Source organism: Carcharhinus amblyrhynchos, chromosome 9 (assembly GCF_965287045.1).
Source record: "Carcharhinus amblyrhynchos chromosome 9, sCarAmb.v2.hapA, whole genome shotgun sequence".
Classification (NCBI taxonomy): Eukaryota; Metazoa; Chordata; class Chondrichthyes; order Carcharhiniformes; family Carcharhinidae; genus Carcharhinus; species Carcharhinus amblyrhynchos.
Window position 1 is genome coordinate 28,243,442 of NC_137332.1, and position 20,014 is coordinate 28,263,455.

The 20,014-nt window shown below is 43.1% G+C and overlaps 2 protein-coding genes across 7 annotated transcripts in view; one reads left to right on the forward strand and one right to left on the reverse strand.

Moving 5' to 3' along the window:
* Positions 1-20,014, reverse strand: part of dynlt4 (dynein light chain Tctex-type 4) — a 263,595-nt gene that overhangs the window by 154,613 nt on the left and 88,968 nt on the right. The gene's annotated exons all lie outside the window — the stretch shown is intronic.
* LOC145347677 (BTB/POZ domain-containing protein 19-like) overlaps positions 1-20,014 on the forward strand; it is a 176,552-nt gene that overhangs the window by 140,514 nt on the left and 16,024 nt on the right. For 3 of the 6 annotated variants that reach the window (XM_080195366.1, XM_080195369.1, XM_080195371.1), the window contains 2 exons: positions 7,664-7,795; positions 13,347-13,472. In XM_080195366.1, the coding sequence (XP_080051492.1) occupies positions 7,664-7,795; positions 13,347-13,472 (258 nt within the window). Of the gene's footprint in view, positions 1-7,663; positions 7,796-13,346; positions 13,473-17,533; positions 17,580-20,014 lie in introns of all 6 variants that reach the window. The other 3 variants (XM_080195368.1, XM_080195367.1, XM_080195370.1) reach the window with 2 other exon arrangements.

Below are 20,014 nucleotides of genomic sequence, written 5' to 3' on the forward strand. Positions count from 1 at the left end.
AATGAATTTGATGCGGGTCGGGTTACAGCAACAGGCTATGTATCAGCAAAGTATTTAACAAAGAAATTACAGCCTAATTTACAATTGACAATCGTGAATCCTGGCTGCTGCTTTTTCCAGGATGAGGGAACAATGAAATGCTGTTTTAGCAGCAGGTATGTGGTAGATTGTGTGGAGATTAATCAGTTCTAATGATCCACATAAATATGGGAGAATTCTGCTGCCTCAGTTCCATTTTTGAAACATCTTATTCATTTGATAGAGAAAAGTTTTAGGGGAATTGCAGCACAGTGGATGGCACTGCTGCCTCACAGTACCAGAGACCCAGGTTCAATTTCTGGCTTAGGTCACTGCCTATGTAGAGTCTGCATGGTCTTCCCCTGTGTCTGCATGGGTTTCCTCTGGGTGCTCTGGTTTTCTCCCACACTCCAAAGATGTGCAGGTTAGGTAGATTGGCTGTGCTAAATTGCCCCTTAGTATCAGGATTAACAGAGTAAATACATGGGGATACAGGGAAATGACCTGGATGGGTTTGTTATTGGTGCTGGCTCAATGGGCCAGATGGCCTCCTTTTGCACTGTAGGGCTTCTATGATTCTATCATCAGTTTGGAGTAAGTATGCAGGTGCAATTGAGTTCATTTGCAAATGCTATACTTAACCCTCCCCCTCCAGAAGCATCACAGGCAGTATGTGTTTCTGATTGCTATTGGCTCCATGTTACATATTTAAATCCTCATCTTTGTATTTGAATTTCTTCTTGACGCTCCTCCATTTACTCGAACCATATTCCACAATGTTATATCACTGTATGCACCCTCCAATCCTGAAACTCTGTGTGACTGTACATCTCTTCCTTCTTTCCTTGTATCACCACTGGCAAAGTATTCAACCACCTAACACTCAATTTGGAATTCTCTTCTTAAATCTTACTGCTGCTTTCATTCATCAAAAGCCTCTTTAAACTTGCTTCCTCTACTGATTTGGACACTTGATGTCGATCACTCTGCTCACCCTCTGTCTATCCTGAGACAATCTGGTATGGGAAAGCTGCTATAATGTGTAGGTTTTGACAACACTATGTGCTCTATTATTCAGCAACAATCGTGTGTAAGAGTTTTGGTTCAACAGACGCGTTTTCCCAATTTTCTTCTCTTGTTTTCTGTGTGTTGACTGACTGCTGAATTTTAGTGTCCCACAGAAACATAGAATCCCTACAGAAGGAGGCCATTCAACCCACCAATTTGGCACTGACTCTCCGAAAGAACATCTTACCAAGGCTCAGCTCCCCCACCCCCCCCAACCCCCCGGCTCCCTGCCCTATCCCGTAACCCCACACATTTACCATGGCTAATCCACCTAACCTACACTTGTTTGGATACCAAAAGGCAATTTAGCATGACCAAACCACCTAACCTATACACCTTTGGAATGTGAAAGGAGGAAACCCATGCAGACATGGAAAGAATGTGCAAACTCCACCCAGTCAGTGACCTAAGGCCGGAATCAAACCCAGGTCCCTGGCATTGAAAGGCAGCAGTGTTAACCACCGTGCCATCCATTCCTACCTGATAGCTTTTTTGCTGTGAGTCTTGAATTTAAAGGGCTTATTCTGATCCTGTTCGTGTGGTGAAAACTGGACAAGCAGAAAGTCAAAATTACTCACCCTTACCGATCCAGCTGCCTTTTAAAAAAATAGTGGGATCCTCCTTTAAATATGCAGATTGGGCTCCAGCGATGGCAGTAGAGCTGATGTACTTTCAACCTGAGGGTGTCACAGAAGTCACGGGGTCTTGCCTGCAATATCTACCTTGTGGCAAAAGGAACTGGGGCAAAAAAACTCAGATAGGTGAGCTAATGTTAATTTTTCTCCTATGGGTAAGGAGAAGAAGGAGTTCAGGTTTTCTCCTGAATGTCCTCTTGCCCCATCCTCTTTAGATCTTCAGATGGCAGTGTCAAGCAAGAGACTTTTGGGCCTTTTGCAGATGGGGTCATGGAGCCAAGATCACCATGGCCTCAGGTTTGCTAAGGGCTGGGTCCTGCCCCCTGAATTGACGCTGGAGGTTAAAGTTGACCTTGAACTTTCAGCAAACTATTTACCAGTACTTCATAGCTGCACCATGTAGTACTGTCACCCGGTTAGCCATATATACGTGTAGATGAAGGTAGAGCAGTTGATGTCGTATACATGGATTTTAGTAAGGCATTTGATAAGGTTCCCCATGGTAGGCTCATGAAGAAGATAAGGAGGTGAGGGATAGAAGGAAATTTGGCCAATTGGATAAGTAACTGGCTGTCTCATTGAAGACAGAGGGTGGTGGTGGAGGGAAAATTTTCAGATTGGAGGCCAGTTACCAGCGGTGTACCACAGGGATCAGTGCTGGGTCCTCTGCTATTTGTGATTTTTATCAATGACTTGGAAGAGGGGGTTGAAGAGTGGGTTAGTAAATTTGCTGATGACACAAAGATTGGTGGAATAGTGGATGAGGTGGAGGACTCTTGTAGGCTGCAAAGAGACAGTGATAGAATGCGGAGCTGGGCAGAAAAGTGGCAAATGGAATTTAACCCTGATAAGCGCAAGGTGATTCATTTTGGTAGGACAAATTTGAATGCGGATTACAGGGTCAACGGCAGGGTTCTGAGGAATGTGGAGGAACAGAGAGATCTTGGGGTTCATATCCACAGATCTCTGAAGATTGCCACTCAAGTGGATAGAGCCGTGAAGAAGGGTTGTAGTGTGTTAGCGTTTATTAACAGGGGGTTTGAGTTTAAGAGCCGTGGGATTATGCTGCACCTATACCAGACCTTGGTGAGGTCACATTTGGAATATTGTGTGCAGATCTGGTCACTTCACTATAAGAAGGATGTGGAAGCATTGGAGAAAGTGCAGAGGAGATTTACCAGGACACTGCGTGGTTTGGAGGATAGGTCTTATGAGGAAAGGTTGAGGGAGCTAGGGCTTTTCTCTTTGGAGCAGAGGAGGATGAGAGATGACATAATAGAGGTTTATAAGATGATGAGGGGGATAGATAGAGTGGATGTGCAGTGACTGTTTCCTTGGGTGGATGTAGCTGTTACTGGAGGTCATAACTATAAGGTTCATGGTGGGAGATATAGGAGGGATGTCTGAGGTAGATTCTTTACTCAGAGAGTGGTTGGGGTGTGGAATGCACTGCCTGCTGTGATTGTGGAGTTAGACACTTTAGGAACTTTCAAGCAGTTATTGATAGGCACATGGAGCACACCAGAATGATGGGGAGTGGGATAGCTTGATCTTGGGTTTGGACATAGCTCGGCACAACATCGAGGACCGAAGAACCTGTACTGTGCTGTACTGTTATACGTTCTAGATACACAATCCAGAAGGAAGCAGCAGACTGGAATTCCTAGTTGATTTTCTGCCTAATCCAGAACCAACTGCAATACTCCTGAAATAGAATCATAGAATTCCTACAGTGCAGATGGAGGCCAGTCAGCCCATCAAGCTTGCAACAACAACAGTTCCACCCAGGTCCTATCCCCATAACCTCATGTATTTACCCTGCAAATCCCCCTGGCACCAAGGAGCAATTTAGCACGGCCAATCAACCTAACCTACACACATTTGGACCATCGGAAGAAACCAGAGCATCCAGAAGAAATCTATGCAGACACGGGGAGAATGCGCAAACTCCACACAGACAGTGACCCGAGGCTGGAATTGAAACCGGGGCACTGGTGTTGTGAGGCAGCTGTGTCAACCACTGTGCCACCATGCCACCCTATAGACCAAGGCTTGAAATGTCACATTCTGCAAGTGTCAGTGAATAAACTCTGAACCATCCCAAAAGAGACAGATTTTAATGCTGTTTTTGGTTTTAGCACATCTTTCTTGGCCTGTATGAATGTTCCGTAGATTTTTGTGGTTTTAGCGAATTCTCTGTTCAGAGAATTCAATGAAATGAGTATGTTGGTCTTTTTAGTTTTGGTATCATTTGACGAATGTTATTTATGCAGACCAAGTAGGAAAATACCACCTAGTTCATCAAGCCTGACCCATGTGCATGTGGGCTGGAGCCTCAAGACTAGATATTTCCTAACCACTGTCCCACATAAATGCAAGTAAATTATGATGAGTGCATATTTGAGCATGGAGGGACAGAAGACATTTTTGCATGAACCGGTTGTTTAGCAAATCTCACTGGGAAGTGGCAGTTGAGCACCAGGTCCACGTTTACACTGTTAATAACGGCTTCCTTATCCCTGCAGCAAAATCATAACCCACAAAAATGTAAATCTACAGTCCTGCTGCTGGGAGAAGGGGTGTGACTCTGCCAGACACAAATGAAACAAATGTGAGCTTAAAAATCCCTAGAGGGAGTATGAAAGTGAGAGGCCTTCAGCTGTTACACTAATCCTGATCCATGGAACGCAAAGAATGGGATCATTGTATCAGCAAGTCATCCTGTTAAACTTGTGTTATTTCCGTCTGCACGCTTGAGCTACTGGATGTGACTAATTGCTTCCTCCTGCCTGATTATTGCACTAAGAATAACTTATTCAGACTGATCTTTTGTGACCTTTGTCACACGACAGTATGAAGTAAAACAAAAGCTTGAATGAGGGAAGTTGCCAGACATAGGGGGCTTGGTTAGCATTTCCCTGTCCATCTCATTTGTCTTCCTGTCAATTTTTCAATTTGAAATGTCTTTTAAAAGTGTTTTTAGAAGTAGCATTTTTGATTACAGCACATTGGTCTTGGATTGAGGTCATCACCCATTATGAAAGTGAACAGCAAGACTGTAATGTGTCAACAAGCTTTTGAAAACCCTCAAATATTTCTGCTCTCCTCTAATTTTGGCCTCTTGTGCATCCTCAACTTTAATTGTTCTTCTGGTGGTAGCTGTGCCTTCCATTGCCTAGGCTCCAGGCTCTAGAATTCCCTATGTACACTTCGCCCCCTCTCTTTCTTCTTTTAAGACACTTATTAAAACCTACCTCTGTGATCAAACATTTAGTCATCAGGCCTAGTATGTGGCTTGGTGTCAAATTTTGTTTTATAATGTGGCAGTGAAGCACTGTGGAATGTTTCAAACTGTTAAAGTTGCTATAAATACACGTTGTTGATGATGTTGTTAAACATGGGTCTATAAATTCGAGCACTCTGTTCTGACTTTGGGTGGATAGCAGTCCAGTATGGAGGGGTGGTGCGCATGAAGCCCACTGCCCACCAAATTGACATGTGGATATCCTACATGTGTGTAAAAACTTCACTGTCTGTGCGTTCTCCCTGTGCGTGTGTGGGTTTCCTCCGGGTGCTCTGGTTTTCTCCCACAGTCTGAAACCATACTGGTTAGGTGTATTGACCGTGCTAAATTCTCTTTCAGTGTACTCAAAGAGCCACTGGAGTGTGGCGACTAGGAGATTTTCACAATAACTGCATTGCAGTGTTAATGTCAGCCCACTTGTGACACTAACAAATAAAATAAATTATAATATTTAAATGTATCCTAAGCTAGTTTTAGGACCATTTATGAAATTAGTCTGTCCCATCATCATAAGGTAAACCTTTCCAGAATATCATGGCACTACCCTGCACTAGTACGTATCCTCAGTAAGTAGCCTCACAACACCAGGTTAAAGTCCAACAGGTTTATTTGGTAGCATGAGCTTTCGGAGCACTGCTCCTTCATCAGGTGAGTGAGATGAAGGAGTGGCTCTCCGAAAGCTCGTGCTACCAAATAAACCAGTTGAACTTTGTTGTGATACAACTTACCATGCCCACCCTAGTCCAACGCCAGCAACTCCATAGCATAGTACATATTCTAGTTGCTGGTTTGATCTGTTAAGTTGCTGGCCAACTTCTGGGCTTTTTGATTCTGTTATCTACTGAATTATGAGTTCTGGGAAATATGTTTCTCAGGTATCGGACTAGTTGACTACCTTGCAAATATTTTGTTTTCTCCGTGTGTGTTAGGTTAAGCCTGTCTTTGGCCATTGCAGTGGGAGAAGGCAGGTTGCCGCCCTGAGAGAGAATCGCAGGAGCCTATTCCATGGTGTCATTGCCATTCTCCTGACATTGCAGTTTATCACTCTTACTGCCTTGGGCGGCATGGTGGCACACTGGTTAGTACTGCTGCTTCACAGCGCCAAAGACTTGGTTTCATTTCTGGCCTCGGGTCACTGCCTGTGTGGAGTTTACATAAGAACATAAGAAATAGCAGGAGTAGGCCATCTAGCCCTTCGAGCCTGTCCCGCCATTCAATAAGATCATGGCTGATCTGAAGTGGATCAGTCCCACTTACCCGCCTGCTCCCCATAACCCTTAATTCCCTTGTCTGTCAGAAACCTATCTACCCGTGACTTAAACATACTCAATGAGGCAGAGAATTCCAAAGATTTACCACCCTCTGAGAAAACAAGTTCCTCCTCAACTCTGTTCTAAACTGCAACCCCCCCCACCCCCACCTCCCGTGTTCTCCCCGTGTTTGCGTGGGTTTCTCCCGGGTGCTCCAGTTTCCTCCCACAGTCCAAAGATATGAGGATTAGGTTGATTGGCCATGCTAAATTGCTCCTTAGTGTCAGGAGGATTAGTAGGGTAAATACATGGGGTTAAGGGGATAGGGTCTGGGTGGGGCTGTTGTCGGTGCAGGCTCGATGGGCCAAATGGCTTTCTTCTGCACGGTAGCGATTCTCTGACTCTATGCTGTGCGCAGGAGTGAAGTGATAGCTTTGAGGTCCATATTCACACACATTGTCTTTTCTACTTAACAGACATATGCTTGGAGCTATACAACAGGCATTGACCTCAGAGACATACCTCTTTTAGATCTCAATGTATTGGTTGTTGAAGGGCTTTATAGTGTTCTGTATGCCAAGCTCAATCTGCCTTAATACTGAGTTAATTTTAGTGCTGTTTTTTAGAGTTTAATAACTGGCCCGACTGTTCACAAAGTAGGGAGTGAGAAAGCAGTCAGGACTGTTACTCCAGATTGCCATCTAGAGATCTAGTCAGAAAAGTGCACATGCTGGTGATGGTGAGAACAAATTTGGCTTTGGCTTAATGGCCTCTGTAGTTGAATATCCAATCCCCTAGATATTCTCTAGAATAGAAGAGAGAGGACAAAGAGGAAAGAATGAACTTGCATTAAAATAATGCCTTTCATGACCTTCAGACATCTCAAAACACTTCACAGCCAATAAAGCACTTTTGAATAATCAGCATTCATGCAATTTAGGGAAGCAAGGCCATGCTTATAGCCCCAGGCTCCCCACATTGTGAGTTCAGTCATGGGCATATTGTTTGGGAATATGTGGACTGAAAGAAATAATTCATCTACCCCTTTGACCAAGACCACCTTGCCTAGCTTTGACTCATGTGATGTCTATAGTAGCTTGGGGGCAAGTGGGATTGCAGGAGAAGATGAGGACAGTCTAAGTAGATGCGGATAAAGCAAATTACTTTTTTCAATAAAACCATACCCCAGGCAGAAGAAAATTGAAGCGAATAAAGTGTTCAATGTCTCAATAAAGTTGAAGAAAATGTGAATTCTTTTGTATGTTGACAGTCTTTCTGGATATACAGAATGTTTATATATTTAAAACACTAGTTGCTTGATTTATTTTGTGCTATTATTTTGAAACCATACAGTCAATTTTAATAAGATGATCTGGTTTGTCCTCAAGAGTATTGTGAAGACCCGAGGCTTCCATGAACTTTCTGACCCTGCCCTGCTTGCTATTCTGCAGAGTGACTTGCTCACCATTGATGAACCAGATTTAATTAACTTTGTCAGAGAATGGGCTCATGTTAACTCAGTAAGTATTGATATGTGAACCATGGATAAGATCCTCTGATGCCATCTGTGAGTTGTGTCCTGCAGAAACAAATATTTCTGTGTCTTGCAGATTCAGTATGACAAAATCCAAATTTCCAGAACACTTAAATGTGTATATATTTACAATGTAGAAACCAAACAGTAGCTAGCACCACTGCCTCACAGCTTCAGGGACTCAGGTTCAATTCCGGCCTCAGTCATTTCATAAAATCATAGAATCCCTACAATGCTGAAGGAGGTCAGAAGGAGCTAAAGGTTGATAGGTTCCCTGGACCTGATGGGTTATAATCTAGAATGTTAAAGGAAGCAACTACAAAGATATTGGATGCACTATTTATGTGGAATTTGCACATTCTCCCTGTGTCTGCGTGGGTTTCCTCTGGGTGCTCTGGTTTCCTCCCATAGTCCAAAGAGATGTGTGTTAGGTTGATAGGCCATGCTAAATTGGTCTTAGTGTCAGGGGGATTAGCAGGGTAAATGTACAGGACTAGGGCCTGGGTGGGATTGTGATCAGTACAGACTCGATGGGCCGAATGGCCTCCTTCTGTACTGTAGGGATGCTATGATTTTATGAAATGAGTGCAAGGGGTGCACAGATTAAAGTGTTTATATCAGATTGCATTTGTAGTGAACTCTTCATGGAGAGAATTAAATCTCCAAGGCCTTTGAGCTCTGTTAAACTTGTGGCCCACATTGGGGAGTTTGGAGACAAGATGGAGAGTGAGATTTCAGGAGTGGAAAAAGAAGCATAAAAATGGATGGATGAGATGAAAAGAAAAAATGAACTAAAATAAATGGAAATGGGATGAAGATGGAGGGGCGAGTTCATGTTCTGAATATGTTGAACTCACTGTTCAGTCCAGAAGGCAGTGAAGTGTCCAGTCAGAAGGTGAGGTGCTGTTCCTCCAGTGGATAAAATATGAGAACAAATTAGCAAGTAATATAAAAATGAACTGTAAGGGTTTCTTTAAGTATATAAAAAGGAAGAGAGAGGCCAGAGTGAACATAGGCACCTTAAAGAATGAGATTGGGAAAATAATAATGGAAACCAGGAAATGGCAGAAGAATTAAAGAGTTAATACTTTGTCTCAATCTTTACAGGAGAAGACACTAATAACATTCCAAAAGTACTAAATAATCAAGAGTCAAAAGGGGGGGAAGAAATAAACACAATAACATGAGAGAAAAAATGTAGGGAAATGAATGGAGCTAAAAATCGATAAGTTCACTGGACCTGATGGATTGTAACCTAGGAAGTTAAAAGGAAGCAGCCACAGAGATATTGGATGTACTGGTAGTAATCTTCCAAGAATGATTAAACTCTGGAAAAGTCCCAGAGGACTGAAAAACTGCAAATGTAACACCCTTATTCAAAAAGGGAGGGAGACAAAATAACAGGTAACTATAGGCCAGTTAGCTTGACATCTGTTATTTGGAAAACGTTAGTGTCCTTTATAAAGGATATAAAAGCAGAGTATTTAGAAATACTTAATAGAATTAAGCAGAGTCAGCATGTTGTCATGAGTTGGTGATGAACAGAAGGGGAACGAGTAGATATAATATATTTGGATTTCCAAAAAGCGTTTGATAGGGTATCACACAAAAGTTTACTCAATATGCTAAAAACTCTTAGTGTTGGAGGTAGTTTGTTAGCAAGGACAGAGGACTGGATAACATGTAGAAGACAGAGTTGGGTCAAGAAGGGCATTTTCAGGATGTCAACCTGTAAGTAATGAAGCACCATGGGGATCAGTGCTAGGGCCACAATTATTTACTATATGAATGACTTGGACTAGGGGCATAATGTACTATTACCAGTTTTGCAGCTGACACAAAAATAGATGGGAAGGCTGGTGCTGAGGATGAGATAAAGAGCCTACAGAGGATGGAGACAGGTTAAGTGAGCGGGCAAAAACTTGGCAGATGGTTTGGTTAGAGATGATTTATTTATTAGTGGCACAAGTAGGCTTACATTAACACTGCAATGAAGTTACTATGAAAATCCCCTCATTGCCACACTCCGGTGCCTGTTTGGGTACACTAAGGGAGAGTTTAACAGGACCAATGTATCTAACCACCACATCTTTCAGACTGTGGGAGGAAACCAGAGCACCTGGAGGAAGTCCACGCAGGCGTGGGGAGAACGTGCAGACTCTGCACAGTGCCCCAAGCCAGGAATTGAACCCGAGTCCTTGGCACTGTGAGCAGCAGTGCTAACCATTGTGCCACCGTGCTGCCCTCACTGCCACCCTAACTGTGCCACCGTGCCTCCCTTGTATATAATGTAGTAAAATATGAAGTTATGCACATTGGCAGGAAGAATAAAGAAGCGGAGTAATTATTTAAATGGAGAAAGACTGCAGAAAGTTGCAGCACAGAGATTTGGGCTCCTCGTCCATATGTCACATAAAGCTAGCACACAAGTTCAGTAGGTCATTGTGAAAGTAAATGGAATATTGGCCTTTATTTCAAAGGGAATAAAAATAGCGAAGTCTTTCTAAAACTATGCAAGGCCATACCTGGAATACTGTGAAAAGTTTTGGTCCCCTTGTCTAAGGAAATTTATACTGGCATTGGAGGCAGTCAAAAGAAGATTCACTACATTGATCCTGATATGGAGAATAGATTGGGCCTTTATTGAAGGGGAGTCTCAGGAGGCTTGACAGGGTATATGCTGAGAGGTTGTTTCCCCTTGTGGGAGATTCTAGAGCAGAGTAAGGACACTTAAGACAGAGATGAAGAGGAATTTCTTCTCTCAGTAGATAGTGCATCTGTGAAATTCTTTACCACAGAAGGCTCATGAGGCTGTGTCATTAAGTATGTTCAAGGGCGTGATGGACAGATTTTTAATCAGTAAGGGATTCCGAGGTTTTGGGGATAAGGCGGGAAAGTGGAGTTGAAGATTATTAGATCGGTCATGATCTTTTTGAATGGTGGAGTAGACTTGATGGGCTGAATGCCATACTTCTCCCCTCCATCTTATGGGCACTGCTTTTATTAGGCAGGAAGATCTGTGCCTTTTAACTATCACATGTAATTTTGGAATAGCTCCTCACCTGGCTTCATAATGTTGCCATGTTTGTCATCCCAACTGGCATAGAACCAACACTCAGTTAGGTATGATTAGAGCCAGAACTGAGATGTGGTGGGGACAGGGAGAATAAAACAAAGTGCAAGTGATTGGAATTCAAAGGGGGGAATTTGGAGGGGTTGGGGGGTGGGTGGTGGGTGGTAGCGTTGTTGCCAGAGTTTGGGGCTCAGTGCAAGAGAAGCTAAAGTTGGAAGTGACGGTTCTGTTGTTGTACAAGACCAACAGGCGAGTAGGTAGTAGGGAATATAGCATGATGGAGAATAGGTCAGGGATCAGAGAGTGGATATTGCAGCTAGGAAATGGTGGATAAGCAGAAAGAGGGAGAATAGGAAACGGGATTCAGGAAACTGGGGCATGAGTGGGGCCGAGTCTGGAGAATGGGATGGGTGGTGTGAGGATTGTGTGATGCGAGTGAGGGGCCTCTCATTTCCTGGAGAGTGCAGGCAGCAGCATTATGGTGAGTGGCAGTGGGTGCCCCACTGCATGCTGGTGGTTGATCACCCGATATTAAATTGCAAGCTCCAATGTATGGAGTAGTGAGGTGCAGAAGAATTGAGTACAAGCCAGCAGCAGCCTACAGAAATGATCTAATGTTGAGGGAAGCACACCTGTTCCTTCATACGCTAAAGAAGGGGAGTAAAATAACCCTACGTGGTGGCACAATGCCTTAGAGCACCAGAAACAAAGGTGCAATTCTGCCCTTGGATGACTGCCAGTTTGGAGTTTGCACCTTCTCCCCGTGTCTGTGTGGGTTTCCTCCAGGTGCTCTGGTTTCCTCCTGCACACCAAAGATGTGCGGGTTAGGTTGACTGGCTATGCTAAATTGCCCCTTAGTGACAGGGGACTAGAAGATTAAATGCATGAGGTTGCAGGGATAGGTCCTTTGTGGGATTGTTATTGGTGCAGCTTGGTGGGCTGAATGGCTTCCTTCTGCACTTTCTGGACTCTATGATTCAGTGGTCTGCAGTGGCCTTTTGAAGAACTATTGCATAGACTGCTGGAAAACTAGAAAGATTCGTTGGAACTTGTAGGGCTCACTTAGTTTTTCACACATATTGAAATAAAAACAGGCCCTTCTCTGCATGTTTAAATTGATTCAGTATTGATTTCAGGCTGCTGCCAGGTACACCTAGAAATACTGAGGACCAATACGGTGGCAGCAAAGCCGTCAGCACAGATTAGATGTGTCCAGAAATTGGCATGTATTTTACCCACTTTATGCGATAAAACTGGGCAAAACACAAACCAGTTTCAATCCTAGTGCAGGTCGAGTGTCAGGGTGCCAAATCAGACCCATCATGCAAATTCAGTTTGCCATCTATGTATTAGGGTGTTAGGACCAGGATAAATAACCTGTCTGGGAAAAAGAAAATTGGCAGCATAATGTGGGAAATTGTAAATTTGTCTCCTTTAGCAGGAAGAATGGAAAAGCGGCGTATTATCTGAATGGAGAGAGATTGCGGAACTCTGTGGTACAGAGGGATCTGGCTGTCTTGGTACATAATCACGAAGTGTTAGTATGTGGGCTACAGAAAGTGACTAGGAAGGTAAATGGAATATTGAAACAAAAAATTCTGGAAAAACTCATTGGCTGGAATTTTACCACACCGCCTGCCATGGGAATCAGAGCAGGCGAGGGGTGGACAATGTGAAGGTCCGTTGACCTCGGGTGGGATTTTACGGTTTCAGGACAAGCAAGGCCACAAAATCCTGCCTAGCAGATTTGGCAGCATCTGTAGAGAGAGAAACAGATTCTTTTTTTTTGGAACTCAAATGGAATGATATCATTCATTGCAAGGGGAATAGAATAAAGTAATGCTTTATTACAGTTGTAAAAGCCATTGGTGAGACCATGTCTGAGCAGTGTACAGCTTTAGTCTCCTCACTTAAGAAAGGACATAATTGCATTAGAAGCAATTCAGAGGAAGTTCACTCGACTGGTTCTTGGGATGAGGGCTTATCTTATGAGGAAAGGCTGGACAGGTTGGGCCGGTATCCATTGGCTTCTAGAAGAATGAGAGGCAATCTTATTGAAACATACAAGATACTGAGGGAAGTAGAAACGGCAGATGCCAAGAGGATCTTTCCTGTTGTGGGAGAGACCAGAATTAGGGGACAGTTTGAAAATAAGATGAAGATGAGGAGAATTCAGGATTGTAAGTCTGTGGAACACTTCTGCAGAAAGGCAGCATCATTGAATGTTTTTAAGGCAGAAGTAGATAAACTCTTGACTAACAAGGAATTCAAAGGGTATAGAGAATAAGTGGCATTGAGGCCACTATCAGATCAGCCAAAATCATATTGAATGGTGGAGCAGCCTTGAAGGTCTGACTCCTGCTCCTAATTTCACATGTTTCTGGGGATCAAATTAAAAGAATTCTGTTTTGCCTCGGACCTAACTGACCAATATCCTCTCTTATCATCTTAACCCTCAACATAGGTAGTTCTGGACAAACCAGTACCAGAAATAGCAAAGGAAGTTGTCTGTGAATTGCGTCTTTTTCTGTTGACCCCCGAAGAGCTGACGTTCCTAGAAGCTGAAAACAAGAAAGATAACTTCATTGCCGTAAGTTTGTCCAGTATGTTTGTCAAAATAAACCTTTTTTCACTTACAGATGTGAATATAATGACGTTAAAAAAGTTCAAATGCGTTGCTTTGTTACATGTAAATCACAATGTAAGTATAATGTGGATAAATGTGAGGTTATATACTTTGGTAACAATAAGTTTGGAAGACATGTTACTTAAATTAGTGTAAATTGAGAGAGGGGGGTACTCAGCAAGACCTGAGTGTCCTCGTACATCAGTGGCTGAAAGTAAGTGCGCAAGTACAGCAGGGAGTAAAGAAGGCAAATGGTATGTTGGCCTTCATAGTGAGATGATTCGAATATAGGAATAGGGATGTTGTGCTGCAATTCTAGAGCATTGGTGAGGCCACATCTGGAGTATTGTGTGCAGTTTTGGTGTCCTTATCTGAGGAAAGAGGTCCTTGCTAAAGAGAGAGTACAGTGACATAACCCTTCTCAAAGAACGCTGAGAATTTTATGTCCAGCGAACGAGCTGGTGTTGTGAGTGGATGCAGAAATAGGCGTGCCTTCTGCCCAATCCTGTGGCATTGCATCAATTTAATATCTGTGACATTAACTACCTTGAAGCAAAACTTGCATCTCCATTTGGAGAGGAAACTCTGCCCCTAAGAGCTGGATGGATGGCTGGCAGCCCTCTGGTCCTTACAGTGCTACTAGGAGGGGTGGTCACTACCGGGACTGCGTCCAGTCCCCAGCAACATTTGTTGCTGGAGCCAGATGCAAAGTGAGTGGGGGGAGGGGGTTATGGGTATGAAATAACTCCTCAGAGGCCGATGTCCTTTCACCAGACTCCCTTTATTTATAAACTTATCTCCATTCCTAAGAGTGCTTCAAGTACAAAGTCAGAATCCAGAGTGTCAGTGGATCTGACTCTCCCATATTTATGCACAGGTAAGAATCCATGATTGGGCAGGCAATCATTACAGACTACCACTTAAAGTTAAAGCACGTGGGATTGCAGGTAATGTCTTGCGATGGATAGAAAGCTGGTTAGCAGATAGGAAGCAAACCGTTGGCATAAATGGGTCTTTTTCTGATTGGCAGTCAGTGGGGGCTAGTGGGGTTCCACAGGGATCTCTACTAGGACCCCAACTGTTCACATTATATATTAATGATTTGGAAGAGGGAACCCAATGTGTTGTCTCCAAATTTGCAGATGATACAAAGTTGGGTGGGAATGTGAGCTGTGAGGAGGATGCAGAGGTGCTTCAGCATGATTTGGACAGGCTAAGTGTGTGGACAGCTGCATGACAGATACAGTATAATGTGGATAAATGTGAGGTTATATACTTTGGTAACAATAAGTTTGGAAGACATGTTACTTAAATTAGTGTAAATTGAGAGAGGGGGGTACTCAGCAAGACCTGAGTGTCCTCATACATCAGTGGCTGAAAGTAAGTGCGCAACTACAGCAGGGAGTAAAAAAGGCAATTGGTATGTTGGCCTTCATAGTGAGACGATTTGAATATAGGAATAGGGATGTTTTGCTGCAATTCTATAGAGCATTGGTGAGGCCACATCTGGAGCATTGTGTGCCATTTTGGTGTCCTTATCTGAGAAAGGATGTCCTTGCTAAAGAGAGAGTACAGTGAAGGTTTAGCAGGCTGATTGCTGGGATGGCAGGTCTGTCATGTGAGGGGAGACTGAGTCGATTAGGATTGTATTGGCTGGAGTTTAGAGAGTATAGAAACTTATAACTCTAACAGGTTTAGTCATGGTAGATTCAGAAAGAATGTTCCCACGGTTGGGGGAGTCCAGAACTAGGGGTCATAGTTTGAGGATAAGGGGTAAAACTTTTAGAACTGAGGCGAGGAGAAATTCCTTCACCCAAAGGGTCGTGAATGTGTGGAATTCACTACCACAAAATGTAATTGAGGCCAAATCATTGTCTGATTTCAAAAATAAATTAGATATAGCACGAGAGGCTAAAGGGATCAGGGGATATGGAGGAATGGGGGATCAGGACATTAAATTCGATGATCAGCCATGATCAAAATGAGTGGCAGAATAGACACGAAGGGCCGAAAGGCCTATTTCTGCTTCTATTTTCTATGTTTCTATTATCTCAGCCAGTAAGCTCATACTCCAAGAGGCCAACCTCATGGGCCTCATTGAGGTCATTACAAGGTAGGGTCAGGCCCTAGCGATGAAGATCCGGGACTGAGGTACACAAATCAGATAGGAAATGTGGGGATAGCTGCAGCTTGGGAGCTCCTGCTGCCTTGTGTTTTGCTCCAGTGTGCCTGGATCTCGCGCACTGGCATCTGTGCTCCCTGACACCTCAGCTCCCTGGGACCTGCTGTTTTGTTCCCCGGCTTTCAGCTCCTACTTAGCTCTGGGCCCTCAGTGCCCTGGATCCTCTCTTTGGCACTCCAGGCCCCGTACTCACCACGTGGGTGTTTGCTGCTCCTTTAATCAGACTGTTTCTCTCCCACATTTTCTGTTAATGGGCTCAGTAGTAAGCCTATCAGCAGCAAACATGGGAAAGAAATGGCCTATGATTGGAGGAGCAGCTCCGGCAAATTCCTCCATTTGAACTTACCCGTTTGACTGGTATTTTGAAAACTCATTTGAAATGATTTTGTTATTTATTGTTATTATTTTGTTGCTTATTATTGTCACAAGTAGGCTTACATTAACACTGCAATGAAGTTACTATGAAAATCCCTAGCTGTTGTTATCCCCAGTTATAGAGAGGATATTATTAAACTAGAAAGAATGCAGAAAAGATTTACTAGGATGCTACTGGAACTTGATGGTTTGAGTCAAAAGGAGAGGTTGGATAAACTGGGACTTTTTTCCCTGGAACACAGGAAACTTAGGGGGTGATCTTATAGAGGTCTATAAAATAATGAGGGGCATAGATAAGGTAGATAGTCAACATCTTTTCCCAAAAGTAGGTTCGTCTAAAACTAGAGGGCAGAGGTTTAAGGTGAGATGGAAAAGATACAAGGGGGTTCAGAGGGGCAATTTTTTCATACAGAGCGTGGAGTGTCTGGAACAAGCTACCAGAGGTAGTAGTAGAGGCAGGTACAATTTTGTCTTTTAAAAAGCATTTAAAAGTTACAACGGGTAAGAGGTATAGAGGGATATGAGCCAAATGTGGGCAATTGGGACTAGCTTGGTGAAAAAAAAGGGGTGGCATGGGCAAGTTGGGCCGAAGGGCCTGTTTCCATGCTGTAAACCTCTGTGACTGTAGTCCAAGGGCCACATTTGGTGCTTGGGCTGCGCGTTAGACAAGGCTGATCTAAACTATGAGTGCTTTGTTTGTGTAGCAAATACTTGCAGAGACTGAAAACAGAAGCCAGCCTGATCAGACAGACAGCATTGTAAAGAAGCAGGCTAAGCCCTAAGAGACACCCATGCTCTGAAACCGCTTTGCTATATCTGACAACTGTTGTACTACTGAATTAGATATTAAGTAAAGCCCACAGAGGTGCCTATAAGTGGAAGGATTTTTTTAAAATTCTCAAATGATCTAAGAAAACAGAATTATCTGGGGAGATAGTACAGACCTTTCTCATCGCTAAAGGTCTATGAATAAATTCTTGTATAAAATCAAGTAAGTGTTGAGTTCTCCTTGAATCAGTTTTAATAGAATTTTAGATTTATCTCTTCTAGAACTGAGAGAAGTAAATCTTTACAGAGCAGGGAAGATGATTTCTCATGTCATCAGGGACTGCAGTAGAATGACTCACAATGCAGTGTTTGGTAGCTTGTGAGTTCCAGCCAGTATCAGTCTCCTGTCAAATCTTTATTTCAGTTCACAACCTCTTCATAAATTGAAGCAAATAGGGAGTAGCTGTTTTCATTTTGTTTCATTAAATAATTATAGCCTAGCAATGATCTCATTTCTAGTCCCAGAATGCAGCATTTAAAAAAATTATTTTTGTCCTTAATTCTGTGCTTGATTCCTTTTCACCAAACAGAACTGTAATCCTCTGTTACTTTTTCCTCCATTGAGCAGTTGGCTTTGCTCCTTCTCCTCAGTTCCAAAATGAGTTTCTCACTAAGATATTATCTTGCTTTCTCTCCTCAGCCTTTGCAGTGTGTGATTCATCATTCTTCATCATTTTGATCTCCAAGTAAGTTGGCTTCTCCTCTTTGACTCTGCCATCCTGCCCTCTTTGAACTCTTTTTTTCCCCTCAAATAAATTCTCTTATCATGGACACCCACTTGGAACTTGTAGCTCAAGTAGTCTCTCTTCTTAAGTATATGTTGATTACAGACAAGATTATCTCTGAATAGTTCCTTAAAACCCACAGTTTCCAACCCTACTTCCTTTTGCCTCCGTCCTTGGAAAATTGGCTAAATCACTCACAAATGCACTATCAAGCTGCCAACCGACTAGTCTTTGGCCCTATATTTGTCACAACTGCAACTGGTGATCTGCTCAACCCTTTTCTAACCTTCACCGTTGCTGCTCTTGTCTCCGATAAAACCTTCACTCTCTCCCGCCATCATCATTTCCTAGTGTGACCCCCATTTTCACCCTTGTCAAAATCAGGGGGTGCAGACTTGAACATATCAGATGCATAGCTGGTTAGTCGTTCAATAACAGTTGTAGCCTGATTGCATCATAGAACCATTGGAAGAGGTGAAGCTTATTCAATTCCCAAGCTTGTTCTCCCGTTGAGTTGGGTAATGGTGGATTTGCATCTCAATTTCAGGTGCCAACCTTTGCTCCATTTCCCTTCTTACCCTTATCAATAAAATTTATCCATCTAGTATCAAAAATTCAATTGTAAATGTCTGGAGTCAGTCTAAGATCTATCGATCACAGCTGGAAAATAAAAAAGTCAAACTCAGGAGGCATTGTAAGCCAACAATACAGAATAGAGAGCAAGTGCTTTAATTAACATAATTAAAAACAGTTTCTTGGACATGATTACAGATTCATGTCTGCTGAAAGTATTTACTCAGGTTTAGTGGTGTTTGGTGTTTCTTTAAGCATCCTGCGGCATGGTGGCACAGTGGTTAGCATTGCTGCCTCACAGCGCCAGGGACCTGGGTTCAATTCCTGGCTTGGGTCACTCTCTGTGTGGAGTTTGCACATTCTCCCCGTGTCTGCATGGGTTTCCTCTGGGTGTTCCGATTTCCTCCACAATCCAAAGATGTGCACGTTAGGTTGATTGGCTATGCTAAATTGCCCCATAATGTCCCAAGATGTATAGATTAGGGGAATAAGTGGGGTGAATATGTAGGGTTACGGGGATAAGGCCTGGGTAAGATGCCCAATGGAAAGTTGGTGCAGACTTGATGGGCCGAACAACCTCCATTTGCACTGCAGGGATTCCATGAATGCCTGCTTTTTTATATGTAGAAGTTGACTCCCGCTATTCTGAATCTGCAACAAGGCCTGGGAATGTAACGGTAGAACACCCTTTTATTCTTGATCAGGGCCAGGGTTTTGTGGCCCCCAGCCTGCTGATTTGATGACTAACATGAAGTCCAACATCCACAAACTCTTCTTCTTTGGGACTATCTGTAGTACTCGCAGTGGCCACTGCTTGAACCTGGCACAGCTGGGAACACTGCTGGCCATTTGGATTGGCTGGCAGCTCTCTCAGACAGAAATTCCTCCTCAGTTGTGGGTGGAAGCCTCAATCAACCTTAAGCAATTAGTAACCCATGGAATGTTACATGTCTGCTGGGCAGCCTGGATTGGCAAAAATGCATTTCCCATTGACTCTATGGGTTGATTGAGTGGAAAATGCAGCCATCTGAAAAATCCTGCACCAGGTTTCTGAATCTTTAAAATGTGTAGATCTGTAATCTTTCTGAAGATAGACCGTATTGACATTTGGTAAGTTGAACATTCATTTATATGGAACCTTTCATATCTTAGAATTTCACAGCCAGCAAGTTATTTTTGGAGTGTATTTGCTGCTATATTATAGATAGACCGAGTAGCCAAATTGAATAATTACCAGGTCCCACAACAATAATGAGGTAAACAACAATATCATCTTAAGCTGTGGTATTAGTTGAGGGTTCACTGTGGACCTGGACAAATTAATTTTCTAAAAAGGCAAAATGCTGCAATGCTAGAATCTAACACAAAAATAGCAAATGCTGGAGAAACTCAGCACGTCTGACAGCATCTGTGGAGAGAGAATAGAGCTAACTCTGCATCAGAGTTCTGTTTTCCTTCACAGAGTGCCAATGGGTTTTTGACATCTACTTGAGGGTGCCAAATAAAGATACCTATGTTTAACTCCCATTTATTGACTATAACTCAGCCTTCAACATCATTATCCCTACGAAACTCATCTCCAAACTTTGTGGCCTGGGGTTCAGCTCCTTCCTCTGTGACTGGATCCTAGACTTCCAAACCCAGATACCACAATCAGTAAGGATAGGCAACAACCCCTGCTCCACTATCATCCTCAACACCGGTGTCCCACAAGGCTGTGTTCTCAGCCCCTTACCAAACTCTTTATATGCCTATGACTATGTGGCCAAATTCCCCTCCAACTCAATTTTCAAGTTTGCTAATAACACCACTGTAGTGGATCA